This window comes from Apium graveolens, chromosome 3 (assembly GCF_009905375.1).
Source record: "Apium graveolens cultivar Ventura chromosome 3, ASM990537v1, whole genome shotgun sequence".
In the NCBI taxonomy this organism is placed as follows: Eukaryota; Viridiplantae; Streptophyta; class Magnoliopsida; order Apiales; family Apiaceae; genus Apium; species Apium graveolens.
Window position 1 is genome coordinate 19,474,829 of NC_133649.1, and position 26,136 is coordinate 19,500,964.

The 26,136-nt window shown below is 33.0% G+C and overlaps 3 protein-coding genes across 3 annotated transcripts; all 3 read left to right on the forward strand.

The window, feature by feature from the left end:
* The first annotated feature begins 279 nt into the window (after positions 1-279).
* LOC141711908 (iron-sulfur cluster co-chaperone protein HscB homolog) lies at positions 280-3,713 on the forward strand. The gene is made up of 7 exons (XM_074514612.1): positions 280-707; positions 793-889; positions 985-1,074; positions 1,479-1,544; positions 2,612-2,680; positions 3,043-3,235; positions 3,327-3,713. The coding sequence occupies exons 1-6, from the start codon at positions 376-378 to the stop codon at positions 3,178-3,180; spliced, it is 792 nt and encodes a 263-aa protein (XP_074370713.1). The 5' UTR covers positions 280-375; the 3' UTR covers positions 3,181-3,235; positions 3,327-3,713.
* An 857-nt stretch (positions 3,714-4,570) lies between these two features.
* LOC141711910 (fra a 1-associated protein) lies at positions 4,571-9,103 on the forward strand. Its single transcript, XM_074514614.1, has 2 exons — positions 4,571-4,855; positions 8,530-9,103. Exons 1-2 carry the CDS (start codon positions 4,662-4,664, stop codon positions 8,900-8,902), a joined length of 567 nt encoding a protein of 188 aa, XP_074370715.1. The 5' UTR covers positions 4,571-4,661; the 3' UTR covers positions 8,903-9,103.
* Positions 9,104-11,950: 2,847 nt separating this feature from the next.
* On the forward strand, positions 11,951-16,623 carry LOC141711911 (calcium-dependent protein kinase 26-like). Its single transcript, XM_074514615.1, has 7 exons — positions 11,951-13,209; positions 13,754-13,897; positions 13,999-14,151; positions 14,702-14,817; positions 15,121-15,288; positions 15,772-15,996; positions 16,278-16,623. Exons 1-7 carry the CDS (start codon positions 12,318-12,320, stop codon positions 16,395-16,397), a joined length of 1,818 nt encoding a protein of 605 aa, XP_074370716.1. The 5' UTR covers positions 11,951-12,317; the 3' UTR covers positions 16,398-16,623.
* The last annotated feature ends 9,513 nt before the right edge of the window (positions 16,624-26,136 follow it).

The window sequence follows — 26,136 nt, forward strand, 5'->3', positions numbered from 1 at the left end:
TGCTTAGATTTTCGAAGTATCATATATTCTATTATGTTAAACAGCGATTATAAAATACTGTATATCATTTAAATCGATCTAAACCAATTTAAACCGATATATAATAAATATGATGACTCAGGTTTTTTATTTTTTTTAAATTTAGATAATAAATTTAACTAATTTAATTGGATCGGTTCATAAAAATAAATATAACGTGGCCAATCCGACCCCAAACAAACCAAGACATTAGTCCGCGTCATTCTGAAGCATATCATCACGCCGCTTGCTTCCTGTTAGACGACGAAGTAAATAGTACTAATAAGTAATAACTTCACTAAAAATTACCTTTAGCTACAGACCTTTATAAAAATATCCTGGACTCATCTCTGTAACATGTGGAGAAAATTGCCGCCTGTTTTCTCCATCATACGCCGCCAGCTCCTTCCAAATTATAAAAACATATCACAGTCTCGAAACTTACTTACTCTACTCTCCTATTTTAATTCAATAGAAAACCCTAGGGTTTGTCAATCACCAAATTATCAATTACTCGCCAATTCGACATTTTCCAGGAGAAATACATGTTCTGATTCCAAAAAGAAACTCAGTAGTTGCTGGAATTGTAATGCTGTTGCCTCAGGCATTACGCCTTTCCTGGTTTGTCAATTTTGTCGCGCCGTTCAACCTGTTAATCATTCCATTGATTACTTCCACATTTTCTCACTGTATGATTTTTTCAAATTTCGATGTTTGATTAATTAGATGTTAATTGTTGATAATTTAGTGATTGAGTTTATTTGTGATTTTCAGGGAGAAGAAATTTGACGTTGATGATGAGAATCTAGAGGGCAAGTATAAAGACTGGCAGAAGAAGCTTCATCCTGATTTAGTTCATTCTAAGTCTAAGGTTTAATCTTCGATGTTTTTTTTTTAATTTTTGTTTTTTACATTTTTGCCTTTTATCAGATGTTTGTGCTGACATTGTGTGTGTTTTTTTTCTAGGAGGAAAGGGAGTATGCTGCTGAACAGTCGGCTCGGGTGATTGATGCCTATCGCACACTCACTGATGCATTGGCACGGGCAATGTACATTGTAAGTATGCCTATAACTGTACAACCATTTGTATCTAGTAGCAAACAGATTGTATATTACAAATTAGTCTTTGACTCTTTGCGGAGGTATATCCAAAGAAGTACTTCGTTAGTAACTCTAACTTGTCAAATTATATCTTTGGAGAAGTTTGAGAATGTCTAGGATGATTTAAATACTCTCTCATATTAGTTACCGGTTTTCTTGTTTTGATATTCAAATTACGGCAAAAAAATCAGTAAAATTTGTGGCAACTTCAAATACATAGGATTTTAATGAGATATTGTTTAAAGACGTGAACCCACTATCTCCCCCCCCCCTCTGACACACACACAGCCTTGGCAATTCTTAACAAGATGAGGATGGAGTAGAAACATGTATAGCTAACTGTTTCTTCGCTTTCGTAGATGAGACTTGCAGGTGTTGAAGTTGATGAAGAGCAAACTGTTTCAGAATCTGAATTGTTGTCCGAGGTAATAGCTTGACTCTGTTTGTGACTACATTCGATTACTTGTTTATTGTATATCTGCACATCGTTAGTTTCATGAAACATAGTCTTACAGTAATCATTTTGTTAAATTATCAAATGATGGAATTTAATTTATACACCGGACGTGGCGGTATTTTATAACAATTTTTTTAAAAAAAAATTGGATAGCTGTAAAACGAAACACTTTATTGGTTCATTTATTATAGATTATGAACAATAGAGTTCATCTACAGATTACTATTTTCATGAGCACTTTTTTCTTTACTTTACAAATTCATTTTACTGGACTAGTTGGAGGCTTGAAGTCGAGAGTCAGGTTTTAGTAAACTCGTCTAATAAATAAAAGCCCGGCCATGGGTTGTTTTTTATTGTTAATTTGCCTTGTGTATCTGATGCTTATGAGTGTATTCCTTATAGGGTTATGCATATGTGTAGTAGATAAGTCTTCATCGACCTCTTTTAAAACATTTGCCATTCTTGACTATTTTCGTGTCCCCCTAGAGTTGCTAAATATTCTTGTCAAAGCTGGGATGAACCTCAAGGCGCCAATTTTCACATTTCATCAAACTTACAGGGGCAGCTCACTTTCTATTTAGACCTGTACTTTGCGAAATCTTAAACCTTTACAGGGTCTCTTCGTCATCATCATCATCAAATGTTCATTTGAAGTTCTGAATCATTATATGGGTTTTAGCATCTGATTTTGATGCAAATTTTTTGCTGGAGTAGTTTTCTTATTTCATTTCAATGATTGTTTGTTTGGCTAGACCTTAGGCATGTCCTAAGAGCATTAGTAAAAAAAAATCAGATCAATCCGGACAAGAATATTATATGACTACTGTGCACATTGCAATTTTCAGAAGACAAACTATTGAACTATTTAGACGTATTATTTTATTTCCTGGTTTTTACAACTCTTTACAAATTTATTGCATAACTGTTCTTAGAAAGAAAACGTGTGATCTTTGGACTGTTGTCTATCAACCAACTAAATTTCTCCATTGAACTTGCAAATATGTACGTCAATTGTAATGGTGAACTGATTTGCAGATTATGGAAATAAGAGAGGCTGTTGAAGAAGCTGCAGACCCCCAGGCACTAAAGGAGATTAAAGCTCAGGTATGATTAATTGCTTATTTTCTCCACTGATGGACATGATTGCAAGTCGGTAACCATATTTTGTTGATTACTGCAAATTCTTTGTTTCCCCCAAATATCTGGCTTGAATATCTCCTCAGTAATAAAGAATGTAGATCTCAAGAATTGAGTCTGAAAATATGTAATGGAGATCATTCGAGAATGGTTATAAAATTCAAAATAATTTGAAATTCTTACCACTATTAACAAAATTAGTAAAAGGTCATGCTCACATTTAGGTGTAAGATACTAAGATATCCCTTCCTGTTGTGATTGCCTATGTATCATTTAGATATAAGTGTCAAGTTCTAATTAACTTTGCGGTCTTATGCTTTGATTATCAGATGCTAGAGAAATTGAGGGTTTGGGGTGAGTCCTTTGCAAATGCATTTCAAAATAAAAATTATGAAGAAGCTCAAAAGTCAATCCAAAGGATGACATACTACAAGCGTGTGAATGAAGAGATAGTTAAGAAGCTCTAGTTGCCGGTAGCTTATTCGCTTTGTTTTGTTTGACATCTAACAGCAATCAACTAATGTAAGTACAATTTTTCCATGCATGCTGTATCAGAGATTTGTAGTTGAACTTAATAAGAAACACAATAACTTAGGTGTTCATTTTGCGACAGGTAAATGTTGCTGATGAGGGGGATAACTAGACAAGAATATTGGGGGCACGGCTTCTTGGGAGGCATCACATCTCAACTTCAAATAGCCACGGTATCTGACGCAGAAGTATTGACTCTGATGAGGGGTGGATTTTGAAAGATCTAACTATATACAAGAGATGTAAAAATTTTGATATTAAAAAATAGGATAAAGGTATCTCTAGACTTCCCTGTATTTGACTATATACAGCAATAATGGAGATTTTTGTAAAAGCATTTTTACTGAAATAACAAATCCTGTAAGCATTAAATCAGTGCTACTCCTGCATTGTATTTGCATTTAAAGCAGGTTTTTAAATAATCTAATCTTGTAAGTTTCTAAATGTCTTCTATGAGAAAATCAAATATTTTGTGGAAGTAAGCATTCTACCGTGAATTTGTTCAGCATACCACTGCGAATTTGTATTTCCCAGTGGTGACTTTTGCTCATCTAACTTTGAAGGTTAAGTTGATTTCTGTAGATGAGAGTATATAAATTATGCGGATAAACTTCCCATGTGTTCTTCACGGTATCACGGGATGTAGCTAAAATGATTAGCTAAAATAATATAAATTAATAGTTAGCTAAAATTTGTCACAAAAAATAATATTTTATTATTATTATGAAAATGAAACGGGAGATAAAAGTATATATTTGTACTTGGACAGAAAAAAAAGATGGATAGATGAGTTAAATGTATTTTATATAATATCAATATTTCATCCATGATTGAACAAATTTAGAAGACCAAAATCTAACCGGAGTTATGGTTGGAGTGACATAGGTTGGAGATGGTTTTAGTAAGAATAATTAAGTATGATTTTTAAATGAATAATGCTAAAAGTACCAAATTGATACTTAAAATGGATTCTAAATGTTATGTGTCATGATTGATGTAAATCAATAGATCTCTTTCACGTAAATTTCACCAATAATATTTTTGCAAACCGTGAATTAAATAATTTCACATCATTTGAAATCAAATTTTGATACACAATTTGATGATTATAATCAGTAATTACGTAAACCAGGTTTAATGGATAGCCCGAGGGCCTGATTAAATAATTACAGTGGTCATTTAACTATTTTTAATAAAAAAACTCTAGATAAAAATTAAATAATTGAAAATATAATTTTAATTAATTGTTGTGAGGTCGGTTTAGGGGCAAGGATGACAATTTATAGATTGCCCCACGCCCAAGTTTTTTTACGTTTTAAGTTTTAACCTTACCCCATTCATCTACTCGGGTCTAAAAACAAAGAAAGAGAAGCAAATAGAACGCTTGTAGATTGTTTACGAATCGACGAAAGAGGACATGGGTTGGGTTTGGCAGGACGACGTAGACGACAGCACCGGAGATAAAAGTTACGGCCAATCATCTGTATCGGAAAACAGATGCTATACAAAGAAGATAGTTTCTTCCAATTGCAAAACGGAAGAGGTTGAGCCTGGCAAGTTCATTCGCAAGTGCCAGAAAACCGAGCAGCTTATCAAGGATTGCGTCGGGAGGTCTCTCTCTCTCTCTCTCGCTCTCTCTCTCTCGCTCTCCCTCCCTCCCTCTCCCTCCCTCTCCCTCCCTCTCTCTCTCTGTTTATGTATGTAAAAGCGTTTTGGTATTTGTGGATATTAGGGTTTATTGTTAAGAAGTGAATTATAAACTGTGTTAGTTTTTCAATTCATTCATTTGGTTGCGTTATGGTTAAATTTAGGAAGCACAACAAAGAATTGGAAATGCCTATAATGTAACTTTCTTTTGTTTGAAATTTGATGTGTAGTTCGGCATTGGATAACATTGGAACGTTAATGATAGTATTTATATGCGATTTAGATGCGGATATTACAACTTTAGTTAGAGCATCTCCAACGCTATCATCTGTTAGGTGTTACTCTATTATACCTAACATGTAAAAGATACATCACTCCAACGCTGCCATCTGTTAGGTATAATTTTAGATAACGAGAAACTAGCACGCTACATCTATTGATTCATATGCCATCATCTATATTAATCCACGTCATCTAATGGCTTAAATTCTTATATGTAACCCTAATTATATTTCATTATAAAGTTTTTTTATTTATAATATATATAACATGCTATTTTAAGTCATTTTTTCAATATTTAACGTACTTTTCAAATACTTAATTATGATTATGAAAATTATGTATATATATCATTATTATTATATGTATTGATGTACTATCTATATTTTATATGTAAAATATTAATGTTATGTAATATTAAGTATAAAAATGTTCCTTGATTTTTATCTAAATCTAAAAAAATCTAATATAATAATATTAAGATATTTTTTCTATTTATTATTAAGTATTTTAATATATTTTCAACCAATCATAATAATTTATTGTTCTTATTTTATAATGTTTACTTTAAAATATTGAAATAAATATAATAATGTTAATTAATTTACTTTCACTAATATATATTTACAATTAATAAAAAAATTATATTTTGAATATAGCTAATACCGTTGGAGTTTAAATCGTTACAGGTTCAATAAAATTTTAGCTAATCGTATTTTAGCTAACATTTTTGATTATTGCCATTAGATACGCTCTTAGTGTGTTAAAAAATAGATGGGAACTTGTAGGTTTTTTAACTTGATTTCTCTTCATAATGGTGGTTAGAACCGAGGAAGAATAATTTTGATATAGATAGTTTTACGTCCAATTCTGCCTTGAATTGTTTCTTGCAGTGGCTATTTAATTACTTAAGTGATTTTACTATGATGTGTTTCTTGCTCAAAGTCTTGTAATTTTTTTTTTGATTATTGAGGGTTCTTGCAAGTTGTAGTTAGTGTGATAGTATTAGCCTTTGTTTGTTAATCGGTAATGATGCGATGATGTGCAACCAGTTGTACCTTTTAAAATCTGTAGTGGTGATGAGGAACGAGAATAAAGAATTAATATATATTTTACTAATTAGCTTATATTTGTTTAGCGCAGAGATAAAATGATGTGTCTATCTATATGTTTTATATGCGGGGTTAGGAGTTAATTATTTGAGTAGTCTATTTACAATAAAGCCCAATTGTTTACGGGCCTTAGTCTGTTAGGTTATATTCTTAGGGTTTCCATTACCTATGTGAGCATTGTAATCTTCCACATATTATTTAACTCTTGATTATACACTTCTTCTTGAGAATAATTCTATTGATTGTTCTTGAGAATTCGTATAATAATCTTTGCATTTTATATCATTTTAATTATTGTCCTACATTAAGTGGGGTGGTTAATCCGTAGCTGATAATGGTTCACTGATATTTTCTGCTTCTTTTCCCTGTCTTTTGGAGACTGTCGGACACGGCAAATAGCCGTAAAATGCGTGGATACTGCTACTCGGCCCACCTAGTAGGGATGGCAAAATAACCCGATCCGAAACCCGAAATTTTGGATTTACCGAACCCGATTTTTTGGATTTGGATTTGGATATGGATTTAATTTTTAAACCCGAAATTTTTTGGATTTGGATTTGGATATTATGTATACCAATCCGAAACCCGATCCGAAATCCGAAACTCTATCCGAACCCGAAATCCGAAAAAACCCCGAATTATTATATATATATTAATTATATATATAATTTTATAATTTTATATATTACACATTATAATACTATATATATTATACAATATACATTATACATATTATTATATATTTTTTTGAACATATATTTTTATATTATGTTAAAAATTAACTAATTATAAAGTTTAATGAAATATAATTATTCAATCATTTAAAAGGGTGATAAGGTTTATAAGTTTAACAAAATATCTTTTAGTGATAAATATGAAAAATTGGATATCAATTTAGTTGATTTTTTAAATATTAGTTATACATATAATAGCACAATTAATAATGTGGTTAAGTGGTTGAAGATGACACTTTAAAACTCTTTTTATGCAAGTCGTGTGTTCGATCCCAAGCACTTGCAATATTAATAATTATACAAATTTTCAGATTTCGGGTTCGGGTATGAATATTCAATTCAAAAAAAATTCGGGTTTCGGGTATACCCGAATCCGATCCGAAATCCAATATTTCGGATCGGATTCGGGTATTCATTTTCGGGTATTTTTTGGGTTCGGGTCGGGTTTGGGTATGGATAAAATTTTCGGGTTTGGATATGGATTATGCAATACCCGATCCGACCCGATCGCACAATATACAGAATATATTTTTTGTTACTTCTTTTTTTGCGTCGGCCTTGTATCCATGTCCCATGTTGCCGTATCTGAGACGGTGCTTCCTAGGCGCTCACTATGTATTTTAACAGCTTAACATATATAATGGAAACATGCGGTAGAAAGTTGGACACCCTTTAATAAATTGTTGATATTCATTCAAGTTTGCTTTTTTATTTTTCATCCTCATCCTGCATTTCCTTTTGCTTTTTCAGATTAATTATAGTATAGCACATTAATGTTGCCCAGAACTGTTGGATAACATATTGGCCCTGTTTTGGTCAGCTATTTGATAAGTACCTTCTTAGGTCCTTTTTGTCCTCCTTTTCTCCTCTTACAAGTGGAAAAAAGGCTAACCAAACACCCCCCCTTGCGATGACACTTAAAATTGTTGAAGCTTTACTGTTGAGAATTATCACTATTTAATGTGTAAAAAACCTTAGTGGTGAATAGCCCTCTAATTCTTGGCTATTTATAACTCTAGATTATATAGACTAACGTCATTTAGTGTCTGACATCTGATGAATGATGACAAATTAACAATATGATAACTATTTCAATAAGAATATAATACTCTATTATTTTAATTGTAGATATTATACTCGACTAAGTTTTAATAACGAGTTCCAGTTGATTGTGCTGAGATCTAACTTGTAAAATCATTGGTCTAATAAATATCTTTTGTGATGTAAAATGTTAACTTTGCGAGTTTCAGCGTATATTAGATTTAAAATGCTCTTTCTTGTCGTAAGAGAGTTGTGTATATTTTGAGAGACCTGAATGATCTCTTCGACCGACCTATATAGAAGAATTGATGTTTCCTAACTATTGTGTAAGGTTATCTGATTGAATAATCTTTAAGAACTTGAGTTTCCCTGTATTTGGGGTCTGCCTTCTTTGTTTAAGCCTTGTACGGTCAACTAGGAATGTCCCATTCGCATCAAGGGTCTTAGTGAGGTTATCTGTTTTCATATGCAGGCCATCTGAAGTTGTTCAGAGTAACAAAGAATACACTGAAGAAGATATAACAGACCAGGTGGTCAAAGGATCTTTTTCTACTGGTTCATCACCGTGTGAGACGTTTTCTTTCCCTGGACTGCGCAGTGATATTGATGCCATCGAGAAAGGCATCTTCAGTAGCATGCATCGTTTTTTTGATGTAGCCGAGGAGATGAGGAATGGTTTCTTTAGTGCATTTGGGACGCCACACATATATGACAGAGAGACGCAAGCGTTGCCTTCTGCGAGAAGGGGTATACCTATTGAAGGCAATCCTGCAAAAGAAACTTCTCCTAAACCTGGTGAGAGTGATGGACATGTTGATCTTTCAGGGATGGCTAAAGATGTTTAGAGTAATATATGTTTGGTAATGAGTCGGTTGCTTCTGTTACTGGTCCATTAAGTAAGCGTTGCCAACAATTGAGATATATGTTGCAGTTATTACTGAATAAATGTTACATATGCAACACTGTGATCTCTGTGGCTAATCTTGTTCCTACTAGTATTATTGAGTAATTGGATTTTGTTGAGAACGTAGAATTTTTATTTTTAAGAGACTGGGATAAACTTGGTAGGATTTGAGAATTATGCAGACTTAGGGGGAATGGACTACGACTATGGTGTGGTGGCTTGAAAATGTAGTTAATATTAATTTGAGGAATAAAGGAGCGAGTGAATATAAAAGTGGATGGATAGTGAGTGGGGAAGATGTAGAGAGCACGATTGAATGAATGTGAATCAAGGGGAGGTAGGTCTGGCAGATGAATTATATCACAATGAAAGTGAAAGTGAGTGGGGGTGGGGTTGGGTGTTTGCGCCATCATCGGGGGTAAAGAATTAATATGTTAATTTCAAACCTAGGATTGAAAGAAAATTGAGTGATTAATTTGGTAAAATTTTAATATGGTCAGTTGTAATTCTGTTTGATATTGTGGAGAGATATTGGCATAGACAAAATGACAGTGAAAGAAGAGAATGTGAATCGAATACACTACCATTCCATTAGTAACATAGTTATGAAATAATTCGAAAAGTAATAATCGTAGGCTGGCCGGTTGTCCGTGATTTATATATTTCCTACGTTGATCACGAGATTCCCCAGCTAGTCACAATGAAAGGAAGGGGAGAGAGAGAGAGAGAGAGAGATTGCAGTGAATACTAAATTGGTTGTAGAAGTGATGAGATTTGACTTTGAAATGAAAGATCCTACTGAGCAGGAAATAAGCAAATTAGGCGAACATAGTAAAAGAATGCCCAGTGGAATGGGAATGGGAATGGTAGTCGATGACACGGCCTGCAGCCGGCTGCGGACGGTCAACACAATCCTGGCTTCCACCTACTAATCATTGTATTTCACCACAAACAAAATCCATTTCATTCCCATCACCCAGACCACCTAGCACCCTGTTTTGTTACTACTAACTACATTAGTTCCCGGCCAATGCCCAGTTACATTATAATTATTTTTTTTTTAATTATTTTAAAATAACTTAATTTGAATTATATAAATATTAATATAATACATAATAATGAAAGTAGAATAAAATTATAAATAGAAATATTCAAAAAATAATATTATCCAAGTTACAAATATTAATTATTAGTTTTTTATTAAATATTAAATATAATAATTAATATTGTTGTAATTAAATTAATTTTGAATAAGATAAAATTAGTGAAAAGATAAAACTATTAATTTTTTTTTAATTTAAGAATATAAAAATGAGAAAAAAAAAGAATAAAAAATAGGTAAGAAAGAAACTAGAAATGAGCGAGAAAGAGAATTAGTGGAAGTAATAAATGAAAGAGAGCGTTTGAAAGTAAATTAAGTGAGGAGGAGATCATTAGTGTAAGATGACATCAACAATTGATAAGAGCTTGATACATGAATTTGATGAATTTGATGATATAAATTTTTAAAGGAGAGCTTGACAAATAAAATATGATGATATAAACAGTATCTTATTTTAATATAATATAAATTATTATTATTCTCCTTATTCTCCGCATATAAGATATGATGATATAAACTGTACCTTATTTTAATATAATATAGATTATTATTATTCTCCCCTCTAATATTTTTTAAATAATCAAACCGAATTCAATATGCCGTCTCCATAATACTGACATACATCTTTTCTCATTTAGTGCTTCCCCACTTCTAGTCTTCTACGGTCAAATTCAATTCTTCACCCTTGCGATTCTTATTTATCTATCGATTACATATTTACATTTTATTTTTTGCTATAGTATCCGCGAAATTTACGACAACAAATACAATTTGACCTTAAATATTTTTAATTACGTACTCACATAATATTATTGTAGAATTTATTTTAAAAGTTATATTCTATCATTAGAATATACTGTGTATTTACTACCAGAAAAAAATAATATACTATGTATTTACATAATACTAATATATAACTCGTGCGATACACGATTATTTTTATCATGTATATTGTAAATTCTAATTTTGATTATATCTCTTAAAAAATACTAATTTTTTTTAATAATTTTAATATGTTTCTGACATAATTTGTACTTTATACCTTTTAAATAATACTAATTTTTAAGAATAAATCTAACAGTTTTAAGAATAAATCTAACGGTCAAAAACGACCGACAACCAAACTTTCAATATTTCGTCTTTAATATAATAGTATAGATAAGTGTCATATTTTAAATATAATAGAATTGATAGACGGTTAATTTTAGGTGTCATGTTTTAAATATAATATTAAGTATCATAATATAAGTGTCCTATTTTAAATATAATAGAATTGATAAACGAGTAATTTTAGGTGTCTTATTTTAAATATAATATTAAGTGTCTTATTTTAAATATAACAAATATTATTATTATTATTTTACATTGCTAAAACTTTCGGATTCAAACCCCGCCAACAACATATATTTATATTATTATTTATACGCTATCCAAGTTCAGGTTTGAATTGCACATATAATAATTATTATTATTTACAAACATACTAATACAGTTAAATGGTTCAAATCTCATTAATTATATACTTTTTAATATTAACTAAAAGATATATATTATAATTTTGAATAATATAAATATATAAATAATGACCCGTGTATCGCACGGAATGTAAAATTAATTTTTATAAATTTTGGTCAAATTTTAATTAATTTAACTGCATAAAAATTAAATATGGATGGATGCGAGTACCGTTAAAGGATTGAAAAAGAGAAAAAATAAACCAACTTGCCTGATTACGTCTATATATTAGTGGCAAGTGTTTAAGATTACACAATCGTTATCTCCGATATAATTAAGGGGCACTAAATAAGGGGTTAATTAGGACAAATACAAAAACAACAACAAGGATACAAAGCGCGTTTTGAACATTCCAACGGGAAAACCCCGTCACTTTCGCCTTCCTTCCCTCCCTCCTTTCCTACCTTTTTCTTTATTAATTCACACTTTCTGGTATTAAATCTATGCCTACATGCATCATAATATATATATACCCCAAGACACTTTCAAAACTCTCTTAACTAATATTACCAAACTCATTTCAACTGACCTGGTACTACAATCTCTTTCTCTCTTTTTTTTTGTGTTGAATTTATCCTAGTCTATTTTTTTATTTCTCTTTTTTATATTGCCTGTTCACACAATACCTCACCTCAATATATTGGTCTTGTTGATCTTGATCATAACTTAAAGTATAAGCTTTTAGTGAGGTATGAGATTGATTTTTTAAGTGTTTCTTAAGTGAAAGTGGTTATATTTGATGGGGAATAACTGTGTTGGATCAAGAGGGGTATTAAAAGATGGCATTTTTCAGTCTATCTCGAATACCATTTGGTGGTCTGATCCTCAAGACAAGATTGGTTATACGAAAAGAGAGGTTAGTGCTGATAAAGGGACTGATTCTTTTGATGTTGTTCCCAATAAGCCTCCTGAGATGGTTCAGATTGTCAAAGAAGAGCCTAGATCAGGTAAGCAAGTGATACCAGTTGAGGAGGATCATAAGCCACCACCACAGTCTGCTGGACTACCCGAGAAGGCGAAAAAAGCACATGGGAATTCTAGAAAGTCGGAGAAAGTACAGGAGAAACCTCAACATAAGAAGCCTCAGAATGTGAAGAGAGTTTCGAGTGCAGGGCTTCAGGCAAAGTCTGTGTTGAAAACAAAGACTGGTCATTTGAAAGAATACTATAATCTTGGTCGAAAACTAGGACACGGCCAATTTGGAACTACTTTTCTTTGTGTGGAGAAAGCAACAGGGAAGGAGTATGCTTGTAAATCCATTGCGAAAAGGAAGTTAGTGACTGAGGATGATGTGGAGGATGTGAGGAGGGAGATTGAGATATTGCATCACTTGTCTGGAGACCCTAATGTTGTGTCAATTAAAGGAGCTTATGAGGATGCTGTTGCAGTTCATGTCATCATGGAACTGTGTGGTGGGGGTGAGCTCTTTGATAGGATCACCAAGCGAGGGCATTATACAGAAAGAAAGGCAGCTAACCTTGCCAGGACAATTCTTAAAGTTGTAGAGGCTTGCCATTCAATGGGAGTTATGCATCGTGATCTTAAGCCCGAGAATTTCCTTTTTGTCAACGAGGAAGAGGAGTCGGCTCTTAAAACTATTGACTTTGGATTATCAGTATTCTTCAAGCCAGGTATGTTCCAATATTCCCTTAGAAATCTTACCTTTTTCTCCTTTATTGTCAGGGTGTTCGACTTGATCATTAATCCGAATTTTTGTATCAGTTATACCCGTAAGCTTTATGTTGTCCTGGTAGAGTACTGAAATGTGGTGAATAGGTGATTGCATTTGGAATTTATAGGTGTCTATCACTTCATTGGAATTAGGTTCTGCTTGTATTTCTAAGCTATTTTTTTATAGTGTACCCTGAATTCTATGGTGAATTTGTGATTATGCTAGCGTGATGAACGTATAACCATCCATTCCATTAATTCTGTTTATAATGTTGCATACTGCATGTCAACTACCCAAAAAATACTATGCGCACACTAGAAACCTTGTGAGATTGGAATGTGCATTGTTTATTGTGATGTGTTGCTTGTGGGAACACTTAATGTAATGTTTCACTACATTTTCCCAAAAGCACCATCCACATTTCAAGGATATTGTTATGAATACACTATTATAACAATTGGCTTAGTCATGCTCAGTTTTTTAATGGCACTTGGCAAATACAGGGGAAATCTTTACTGATGTGGTAGGAAGCCCTTATTATGTTGCACCTGAAGTACTACGCAAACGTTATAGTCAAGCAGCAGATATCTGGAGTGCCGGAGTGATCATATACATTCTTCTAAGTGGGGTGCCTCCATTTTGGGCTGGTGAGGCATATTTATCTAAATTTTACAAAATGTATGTATTACTGTTCATGGCACTTTAACAGAGTAGCATATGAACGCCTTCTTGTTTTCAACATCTACAGAAACTGAGCAAGATATATTTGAAGAGGTTCTGCGTGGTGATCTTGACTTTTCTTCTGATCCGTGGCCTAAGATATCTGACAGTGCAAAAGATTTGGTTAGGAGAATGCTAGTTAGAGACCCCAAAAGGCGGATGACTGCTCATGAAGCATTGTGTGAGTTATTAATATTTAATCTTTTTACATTTTATTTACCTATCAAGCTGTGGAACTAGTATAGGTCCGTGTCAATATTCGCGTTTCTAAAAGTGATTGCTATTGTTACATGAAGTCTCTTATAGGTTGATTCAGAGTCCTTTGATTATGCGACTCCTTTTATTAAACAGTGATCATTTTAAGCTGTTAGGATGGTTATATGACTTAACAGCAATCTTACGTCTGGCTCTCTGGCTATATAACCAGAGTGACTGGAGAAAAGAAGAGATTACAGACCTCTTAGAGCCTATATAAATCTCATGCTCTCTCTACTATTTATTAGAATCTTGAGTTGAGAAAATTGAGTTGATTATAGTCAGGAGCCTCATCTTCTTCCTATCTGTTGCATGCAACTGGGCTTCGTTCTAACTAGAATTTTTGTTGATCTGTGCCAATCAGATTAGTAATAATATAGTATATTTGCAGTTTGATATTCAAAATTTATACCCCTATGCTATATTTTAGAAGGAATGTACAGCGAATGTTAATTAGTATATTGTATCCTCTGCAGGCCATCCTTGGGTGCGGGTTGATGGTGTGGCACCTGATAAGCCTCTTGACTCGGCAGTCTTAAGTCGCTTGACTCAGTTTTCTGCTATGAATAAGCTTAAAAAGATGGTTCTCAGAGTAAGTTTTGGATGCTGTTTTTAACCACCGTAATATAACAAAAACTTAATAATGAGTGACATTTGCACTACTACTTTAAGATCTTCAATTTTTAACATCCATAACTTCTTAAAGATTCAGCTTAAATGTCATTATATATTTTTAAATATTTTTTGCTAAGCATATTTTTTTTTAATTTCGTTTGATCACAGCTGCAAACTATTATTGCTAAGCATATATTTTTTTTAATTTTGTTTGATCATAGTTGTAAACTATTATGGTGCTTATACGATCTTTACTTTAACATCATTGTTTTGTTTGCAGGTCATCGCAGAGACGCTCTCACCAGAAGAAATTGCTGGTCTAAAAGAAATGTTTAAAATGATAGACACAGACGATAGTGGCCAAATTACTTTTGATGAACTCAAGGTTGGACTGAAGAAGTTCGGAGCTAATCTTAAAGAGTCTGAGATTTATGATCTAATGCATGCTGTAAGTATCACATCTAGAAAATTCTTCCATCGTTCTTAAACTAAACAATTCCCACTCGTCAATTTATTTGTAACTCAATTTTAATTACTCTGGATATCGAAAAATTGTCATGAAAAGAAAGCATATATTTCTGCTGTATTGAAAACATAAAATAGTTCTTTTGGCAGCTGATATATTTTCAGACAGCAGTATTCTTGGCATTAATTTATCCTACATTGATCCTTCCTTTTTAGTGTGCTTACACATAATTATGCTTGAATCGATGACCAGTATTCACTCGAATGTTACACAGTCTTTTAGATTAAGTAGTGTGTACATAAACACTGGGTTTTTTTTAGTTCAAATAGAGTTTTATGACTTAAAAGTTGAGTTCAGCACATGAAAGTGTTTGAGGATAGATAGGGAAAGAACTATGGTGTACTTCTTTACATTTGCAACACAAGTATCAGTTATTTTAGGCTTAAAATGCTTTTTCGTATATAGGCTGATGTCGACAACAATGGCACTATTGATTATGGGGAGTTTATAGCTGCAACCTTGCATCTGAATAAAGTTGAGAAAGAAGATCATCTCTTTGCTGCTTTTTCGTACTTTGATAAAGATGGCAGTGGTTACATTACCCAAGATGAGCTCCAACAAGCTTGTGAGGAGTTTGGCATTGATAACACTCAATTGGATGAAATGATCAAAGAAGCTGATCAGAACAATGTAAGTGCTTCAATCATCTGGCACAATTCCACTTCATATATTTTTGTTATTCTTTTTAATCAATACGTATCCTTCATATGAACACTGAAGCTGAACAACCTAACCCTTGCCGTTTAAATAAATGAATTTGAACTACTAAAAGACTGCTTCTTTATATATTATTCGATTGTCCTTATTGCCTCGATACTGGACTACTTTATAAGAAAGAGGGATGCCATTTCATTGGATGTATATAAGATCTGGTACTGATATAACTTGCACTTGCTTTTCATATCTTTCAGGATGGCAGAATAGATTACAATGAGTTTGTGGCAATGATGCAGAAAGGAGACAATGATATGGGTAAAAGACGACAGAGTAATTTTAGCATGGGATTCAGGGAGGCTCTACCTGTCTGCTGACATAAGGACGATAACAATGTTTCTTTTTAATAATTCTTTGCTATAATTTACACGAATTCACTAGGGTTGAGAATCGCAGCATTGTCGTATGATAGCAGATGCCAAAACGCTTGCCAGGTTGAGAGTTGAATAGCATAGGTAATTACATTGTTGGTTTGTGTCTGGACAGATTGCACAATACCATGTTACATTGATAATTTATTGTATAACTGTGAAGAAAAGTCCATTTGTTGCTCTCTCCCCCTCCCTCCCCCCTCTCTCTCTCCTCCATGGTCCATGCACAAATGTTAAAGGAACAAAACGCTTGAGCTACGTTTTTGTTTCCTTCTGGAAGACTATCAAGCAATTCCAGATATTTACCTATGCTCTGCAATCTGCAGCTCAACAAATATGATTCTTTTTTATTAAAAATAATAATAAAGATAATTTACATGGCTTAAACCTAGATATGATGATGATAGAATTCTGAGCATCTCCACTAGCCTCTTTATATTGGCTCTTAAATTGAAATTTGAAGAGGATGGTAGTTTTACTTGCTCCAACAAGCTCCAGTGGGCTATAAATTGATCCGGATTATTCGATATCTCGGCTTATATCTGACTCGAAAATATAATACACGTCTTATATTCGTTTTATAAATGATCCAAATATGGTGGAAAAATTAAGTTCGGATAAAATATGATTCCGGATATGAGCACTCATATACCCGCTCAAATTAGGTCTCATATTATTTTATATAAAATGATCCTACCCGAATATCCAAATATGATTAATGGCTCATGTTCGATTCGACCCTATATGTAAATATATTTTCAACCCATTATATTTGTAAGTAAATAATCATTTAGAATTCTTTATATCTTATATAAGTTTTAATTTCCTATAAAATATGACTTTTATAGTTATTATTTTTATAGTATTATATTTATTTTATACCAATAATCATGTGAATAGTTGAAATAAAAACGATACTTAATGTTAGTGGATCATATTTGACTCATATCCGGTTGATCATAAACTACCCGGTTAGAAAATGTAAACTACCCGGTTAGAAAATGAAAATACGGCACCGGCTCATATTCGGTTTGGATCCGGTCCTCATATACCCTGGATCAGTGTATCCAAATAATATGATCCCGGACCCAAATCTGCACACACTAAAAGCAAAATGATACGATACTTGAGCACGGGGGTGTCCGGTTCTACCGATTCATTTTACAGCCCTATCCTAGTCACTCTTAAATTCACATTCACTAAATTTATCTTCTCTCTTTTCGATTTTAAGAGCTGCTAGTCACTCTTGTCTTGACTAATATTATATAATAAATTTATATGCAAACTTTCACTCTCCATCCACTTTCCTTTGTATTTTTATAGACATATCTTACTTTTAATAATATGAAATAAAATAAACAGTTAATATAAGAAATATTGTTGGAGTTGAGCCTACATTAAATCACTAATAGCCAGTATTAATAATCTTTATTAATGAGTGGAATGAAAAAAATTCATTAATAAAATTTCGAAATACAAAAGAGTATATCTTCCAATCACCAAGTTCATTATCTAAGCGAAAGGCACGCAAGTTGCCTCCGGACGTTTAGACAATAAAAACTTAATGTATGAAATAAATAACCCACAAAAAATGCCTCGTTAAAACCTCGCAATAATAAAATCCTGTGGGAAAAAAACTCAGGGAGGAAAAAGAGAGTGCCCTCTATAACTCACATTTATACAAAATTAATCTATTGTCTTCCGATAACTGCAAGAAACTCTCGTATCATCATTCTGAAACTAAACTGTTATGTGCTTCAAGATCCCTTGTTAAATTATTGAGACATAAAGTCTGAAAAAGAACCAAATTACACTCTTCCAATTATCGTGAAAATAAGAACAAAATGAAACAAGAAAAATTTATTAAAAAATAAAAGTGAATCTACATATAATACGATACTAAAAATAAAATAAGATCTAACCAAACGATATATTTGGTTAGACACAAATTCCCATAATAGGAAACAATCAGTCATTAAAGACTCATAAAACCAATAAATGGTCAAAAGCCATCATATATGGCACTCCCGTATTGGCACAGAAAAGTCATCTGACATGACACATCATTCGATAAATTGAGTTTTGTAGTCCATTTATTTTAAAATATATGCCCCTTAAACTTTTTAAAATCATAATAAAGGCACAATTTGAAAAATATTTCTTAAAAAATTATCAATTAAAAAACTGGAACTGAAAAAATTAGCTCCATCCAATTCAAAAACCAATATAATTAAAAGACGTTAATTAATAAAATATAAAGTTTTATTTAAAAAAAGTTAACTCCTTTAATATGAACATTAAAGAAATAATAACTACTATCCTATTAAAATCTAAAAAATCAATTGACATAAATTTTCCTAAAAATGAATGTAGCCAAGAAACTTTTATAAATTAAAATCAATTAAGGAAATTTTTTAATCCTAATTAATAACACATTAAAAGCATATAAACACATCAGTTACCAAAATAAAGAGAAATTATTATAAAAATATGAAACTTCCACTAATAAAAGCTACATTAAGGCACAAATATATATAAGGTAAATATATCTACATTTACATACACTAGAGTATTAAAAGTAATTAAACCACATAAAAGTCACTCAATAATTTGAAAGCAAAATTCAAATTATGTAAACCTTAATATAAATTAAAAGACAATAAATGTATCATTTAACATAATGTCAATCGTAACTGAAAATTAAATGCATTTAAATTTCATAACAAAAATCATAATTGCTCTCAAAAAAATAATACGAAAACCTAAGAATTTGAGTTACAATTGTTAAACAAAACATGATAGAAAAATACAGAAAAATAAAGTGTTTGTAATCAAACGGATAATGACATATAAAACAAATAACAGTCATCTTACAATAAGGCCAAAATCAATAATAAAATCTCCATAATCATCACGAACGTTGAGAAACAAAACTGATATTCAAGGGTCAAGGATGTACATTATTTTTAACAAATATGTAACAAATATAATCTATTAGCAGTTACGAATGATAAAAAGAAATAAGAAATGGAGATCTATACTATTTACGAAAAAATTAAGATAAATTCGCAACAAAACAATTTGGAGGGCAGTAAAACCTCACTAAAAATAGAAGATCTAAACTAGAGAAAGGAGAAAAAGGAAATCTATGATATTCCATAATATTATATAGCTAAATGGAGAACGTAATATATTTATAGTCGATTATAAATATTATTTTAATTTCATACCTGATCTGTGCATTACATACAAGATGCTACCTGTAATTTAAGATCACCACGAATGAATGTTGATCTTAGAGCCAAATATAAAGCAAAAATGGCTGGAATGGATGTTCCAATTGCTAAACCTATATATTCCATTTTCCACCATTGCGAAGTTAAAAGGCGGCGTGTACTGTTCATAATCTTCGTTGTTCTCGCCGGTAGGTGATGATCCCGATATCACGGCGATCGTTTTGCACGTGTCAGCGTCTCCGTCGTCTGTCACAGTAACTGCTTTTAAGTGTTATTTTAGTTTCACTTATTTTTTGTTCCACTACCTTTTGATTTCACTTTTTATGATTCATGTTATAACTTCTAAGTATATTATTTTATCATTTTTGATTCATATATGAATTATAACTCTGTATGTATTATTTTTACCTGTTTTTCATTATTAATAAATGAAACATATTTTTAAGTGGTACTTTGTGTTATGCCCAAAAATTGGTATAAACATTATTCGGGTCAAAATCAGATAGAATGGTTAAAATTGAGATATGTATGCCTAAAATGAAAGAGAAGATAAGGCAGGTTTCCTTTTTATGGATATAATTGGGCCCTTTGAATAGGGGAAGACGCGCCCTTTAAATAGGGGAAGACGCGCCCTATGTTTATGAAAGATGGTTGGATGTATATATTCTGTAGATGTTGAAGGCGCGCCCTCACAAAATGAGGGAGGCGCGCCCTGTTGCTGGATAATAGACTTTGAATAATTCATCATAAGTTGGCCCATAAACCTGTGGAAGGTACGAGGGTGCGCCCTAAGAAGAAGGATAGTTTGGACAAGGTTTTAGCATGGTTACTTGGACGGATTCTTTGGATGATTCAAGGAATAAGGAGATTATTATTACTAATGTATTTGTTGCAGGTACTCTATTGAAGAACTCCTTCCTGTAATGCAACCACAGAAAGGCGGTGTCCGTGGTCAGAGACCTCCAAGGGTATGCCTGGACAGAAGGCCTCTTCATGTAGTCAATGAGTGTCCTCATTGGGGATGTGGGGTGAATACTGGTGTGTGTTTTGGGAGCTCTATCTCTGTAGTCCTTGTTGGGAGACTTCGGAGTATCCTACACTTTGCACCCAAAAGCTTGGGATCACTTGTCCTGTAATCTGGTAGGGGCTCCTTATCCCGGGGATAAGGATGCGTCCAATATTTGGGGTGAACCACGGCTAAACCTGCGTCCACGAATTAGAGAAATAACTGGTAGTGTGGGGTTATACTTGGCCAGGGAGATGCCTTATCCGTGAAGTCTCGAAGCCATGGACGAGCCTTGGACCTTTGTGGTTGGGCCTCATCGGCGGACTTTTCTAAAGCTAGTAGAAGACGGTTTCTAGTAGGTTTCCTACTGGGCCTCAGGACAAGAGATCTAAGCCCATTAAGTTTCTTGTTCCCCAAGAACTATGTTGGCTTGATTATAGGGATACGTAGGCAAATTGTAAGGGGTCAGAAGCGAGAGCGCAAAGAAGCCACCATTAACGCTAAACAATCTCAGCCACCAATAATCACAAACACCCAACACTGTTCGTAAAATCGGAGGATCACTGTTCACGTTTTCCAGCGAAGAACCATCGTCACATATCTTGTTTCCAGCTACGAACCTCAAACTTTGTTGCTCCCAAATTCCTCCGTAAACACTTTTTTTGACTTATTTTTTGGTTCCGCCAGATTTTGATTTCACCTTTTATGATTCATATTATAACTCTAAGTGTATTATTTTTACTCTTTTTTATTCTTATATGACTTATAATTCTATGTGTATTATTTTTACCCATTTTTAAATTTTATAAGCCATACTTTTTTATTATTTTTATAGGTTTGAATCTTATTTTTATATATATTTTAAAATAAATAAGTTCATAAATTGGCCAAACTAAATAGATTCCGAAAAGTATAAATCACGACAAAGTAAATAGGTCATGTGTTTAAATTGGAATATTTTTTAATTTGTTGGTGGAATTTTATTTTAATAAAATGATACAAATATTATAGAAACTGTATTTTGGTTTCACCCTTAGAAAATAATAAAAAATTTTAAACCGTGATACGATTGCAATTCTATTTTCTTAGAACTCTAAATTATTTCTTGATAGGGTACTTGATTTCATCTTAGCACGATTACGCCGTATTTTGGTTTCACCCATAGATTTCCCTTTCATTTAGAGTTTTATGTTATTTTTTAACAAAGTATAGATTGTGGGAATTATATTATAATTACGATATTCCTATTTTCCGCAGAATTTGTTTTTATTGTTTATTAAAATAATAAAATGGAATCATTTATACATTGTGATTATTAATTAACAAGGGAACCATCTTTTAAGTGGTACTTTGATTTCACCCGTTTTCGATTTTACGAACTTTTGATTTCACCTTTTTTTAAATCTTACGATAGCTCTAAATATACCATTTTTTATTCCTCTATGACTTATAATTCTATATGTAATATTTTATCCATTTTTTGATTCTTATATACCCATATTTATATTATTTTATATAAACAAAATCGTATGTATATTTTAATTTCTAGATTCATACCTATAAAATTCTATTTTAGCACCAAATGCAGATTTGTATATACAAAAATAATATTTATTAGGAAAAAAATATGTGATCGCAATTTATATAAAAACACAAATCCAGCTAATAATAAGAAATTTAATATGCAATTACTTAGTAATGTTGATTTAATATTTTGTTAAATATCAGTAAATCGTGTTGCTCTATACTTGGCTAAAGTTTCGATATAAATGTTCGTTATATCTTTTTGAACAACAGATATATAATAACGTTTGAGTTTGTTGTTCTAAAAACATTTGAGTTAATGAAAATTATATATAATTTAAAAATTAAAATTGTAATAATCGTACAATTTTATTTATTATATATTTTAATAATAATTTAGAATAAATTTTTATAATTACTATTTAAAATTGTTATTTTTATACGGGTTATCAACTAGTTTTATATAAAAAAAATTTGCCAGAAAAGGTCGAATTCCATTAATATCGTAAATCATTCGACAACACATTATTAAACTCTAAGTGGACATCTCCTACCCTCCAACTAGATCAGCTATTGAATAACTATACCTCGCTAAATAGTGAGCTACCTTATTCGCGGACCGTTTAACAAATCTAAACATAATGTTTTTGTGCACTAAACTTGCAAGGATATTACGGCATTCCTCTATCACCCTCCCTAGATAAGAGTAGCAGACAAAAGAACTTCGAATAGCCTGGACCACTTGCAAGCAATCGGATTCGACAACAACATCAACTCTCCATGTTTCTTTCACCCAGCTTAAAGCTTCATTAATCCCAATGGCCTCAGCTAGTTCAGGACTAGGATTTCCTCTCCTGCACTTTGATCTTGCTTCAAGTAGTGCTCCTTCATGAATCCGGATTACTAAAGCATGGCTGAAACAGTTTAGATATTCGAAAATTGTTGTTTCACTATTAACCTTAACACTATTTATCACAAGAGGTTGCCAGTGTTCACTTCCGTCCTCATGGGTCATGTAACCCATAAAACAATCAAATGTGTTATCTTGAACACCCTTCCACTGGTTAAGGATCGAGAAAGATGACTCTACCACTTCAGAGGGCTCCAAACTATAATGGTTCCAAACTAGATCATTCCGGCTTTTCCACAACATCCAACAAAAAATGGCGATAATACGAACCTCTTCTCTTCTTTGTTGTTGAAAAACTAAATGAAGCCAGTCAACAAAAGAATAATAATCGCCAGTAATTGAGAGGATGCTAAGTTTATCCCAACAGGAGGCAACAAAAGAATACGAAACTAGAGAATGCAGAATTGTTTCAGAGCATATATGACATGCTGGACAAGCATCATTCACCTGGACCATTTTAGCTCTCAGCATGTCCTTTGTTGGTAAGCAATTAGCGGATGCTCGCCAAAGAAAATTCTTAACTTTAGGAGGAATTTTCAAGTTCCACAGGGTACGCCAAAAGCCAGAATTTGCTTGAGTGTCAATGCTTGGTTTATTCTCCTGAATTAACATGTACGCACTCTTGACTGAATACTTTCCAAGTTTTTCGCGTCGCCAGTACCAAGAGTCATTGACTTCAGAGTTCAGAGGAGTAGAAAGGATAATATTGGTGTATCGACTTTCAAAAACATCGAGAACTAAATCTACATCCCGCTGTCCACTTTCAGGATCTAGAATAGATGAGACCATTTGATTTTGCAGAGTTGCATTGTTAGAATGGACATAAAGGTCAGTGTCTGAAGGCAACCAAGGGTCTTCCGATATCTTAATACTTGCACCATTACCAACTCTACAGCCAATACCTTGTCTCAAGAGGGGCTGCGATTCAAAGACGCTACGCCATATAAAACTAGGATTTCGGCCAAGCTTGGCATGCAGAAATGACCCTTGAGGATAATAACGAGCCTTGAAAACTTTACTGACCAAGCGATCTGGATATGAAAGCAAGCGCCATCCCCGGTTGCCTAACAAGGCTTTATTAAAATCTCTAAGGCTTCTAAATCCCATGCCACCGGCAGATTTTCTCTTACACATATTTCCCCAACTCATCCAGTGGATACATCTCTCTTTATTCGAACTGCTTCTCCACCAATATTTGCACATTACTCTCTCCAGATCTTGGCATAAATTGAGAGGTAAATGAAATACTGACATAGCATAATTGGGAAGAGTTTGCGCTACTATTTTTAAGATAATTTCTTTACCACCTTCGGACAGAGTTTTCTTGTCCCAGCCTTCAATTCGATCTTTCAACTTATCCTTCAAGTAGCCCAAAAGAGACGACTTTTAGCTTCCAATTATATTGGGCAGACCCAGATAAGTGTTATTCTCATTTGCTTCCTTTAGATTGAGTTGATGGCACAGATTATTTCGAACAGAAGCAATTGCATTTTTACTGAAAAAAGCTGATGACTTGTCAAATTTAATATGTGGCCAGAAGCACTTTCATACCTTTTAAGCACTTGCAAAACTTGATTTGCACTGTTTGCATTAGCTTTATAGAAAATATAGGAGTCATCTGCAAAAAATATATGAGAGATGGGGGGCTAGCCAAGCTACTTTTATACCTGATATCTTCTTCTGATGTTCATAATCATGAAGTAAAGTAGTGAGTCCCTCTGTGCATATCAGAAATAAATAAGAGGAGAGGGGGTCTCCTTGCCTGAGACCCCTATTTGGAATAATTGGACCAACTCTTCTGCCAGCATGAGAAATTTGATAGGTAACTGAAGAGATGCAGCTCATGAACAAAGATATAACTCTGCTATCGAATCCCAACTTCTCTAAAACAGCTTCCAAAAATCTCCACTCGACCATATGCTTTAGACATATCCAATTTTAAGGCCATCTAACTTTCCTTTCCCTTATCCTTCCGCTTCATATAATGCATAACTTCAAAAGCTATCATTATATTGTTTGTAATCAGCCTACCGGGGATGAAGGCAATAATTAAGTCAATAATTTGCTTCAGCTGGTTTGCCAATACTTTAGAGATGACCTTATATACTACATTGCACAACGAGATAGGACGAAGGTCTGTCATGAAGATCGGATTCCGTTTTTTCGGAATAAGAGCAATATTGGTAGGCTTGAGCTGGTCATCAAGAACTCCGGTTGTAAAAAACTGTCGCACTATCTCCACAATATCACCTTTTACTATTTTCCAGCACTTTTGATAGAATCCCGGGCTCATTCTATCAGGGCCTGGAGATTTGTCAGGGTGCATATTAAATAAGGCCGCTTTGACTTCCTCTTCGGAGACCTCTGCTAGCAACATATTGTTTTAATCCTGAGTCACTTTACGTTTCATACAGTTAGTAACATTGTCACAGTCAGAACTTGACGCTGCAAATAACTGATTAAAATAGTTCATCATTAGTGACTCCAGACCTGATCCCCACTCCATCAAATTACCATGATTGTCCTGCAGAGAGGAGATTTGATTCGCTCTTCTTCTGTTCTTTGTTGCAGCATGAAAGAACTTGCTATTCTGGTCACCTTCCTTTAACCAGAGTTGTTTTGATATTTGCCTCTAGAAAACTTCATATTGAGCATATGCTTCCGAGAGTTTCTTATTCTCTTTTCTAACGGTTGCAATAGAATATTCATCTCTTCTACCTTTGAGATCTTTTAAAATACTTTTGCTTTGATTTATGCGTTTTTTAAAGTTGCCAGTAACTTCATGACCCTATGCTGACAGAACCTTATAGCATTGTGAAAGTTTTTCATAAAAATCACGATTAGAGTATTTATACCAAACATCAGCCACCAATTGATAACACATAGGCTCTCTTAGCCAGGCATTCTCAAATATGAAGCTTTTCTTATAAGAACCTTGGACTACGACTTGAGGCTCTAACCATAGTGGACTATGATCAGATGTAGACACTTATAAGTTCGTAAGCTTAG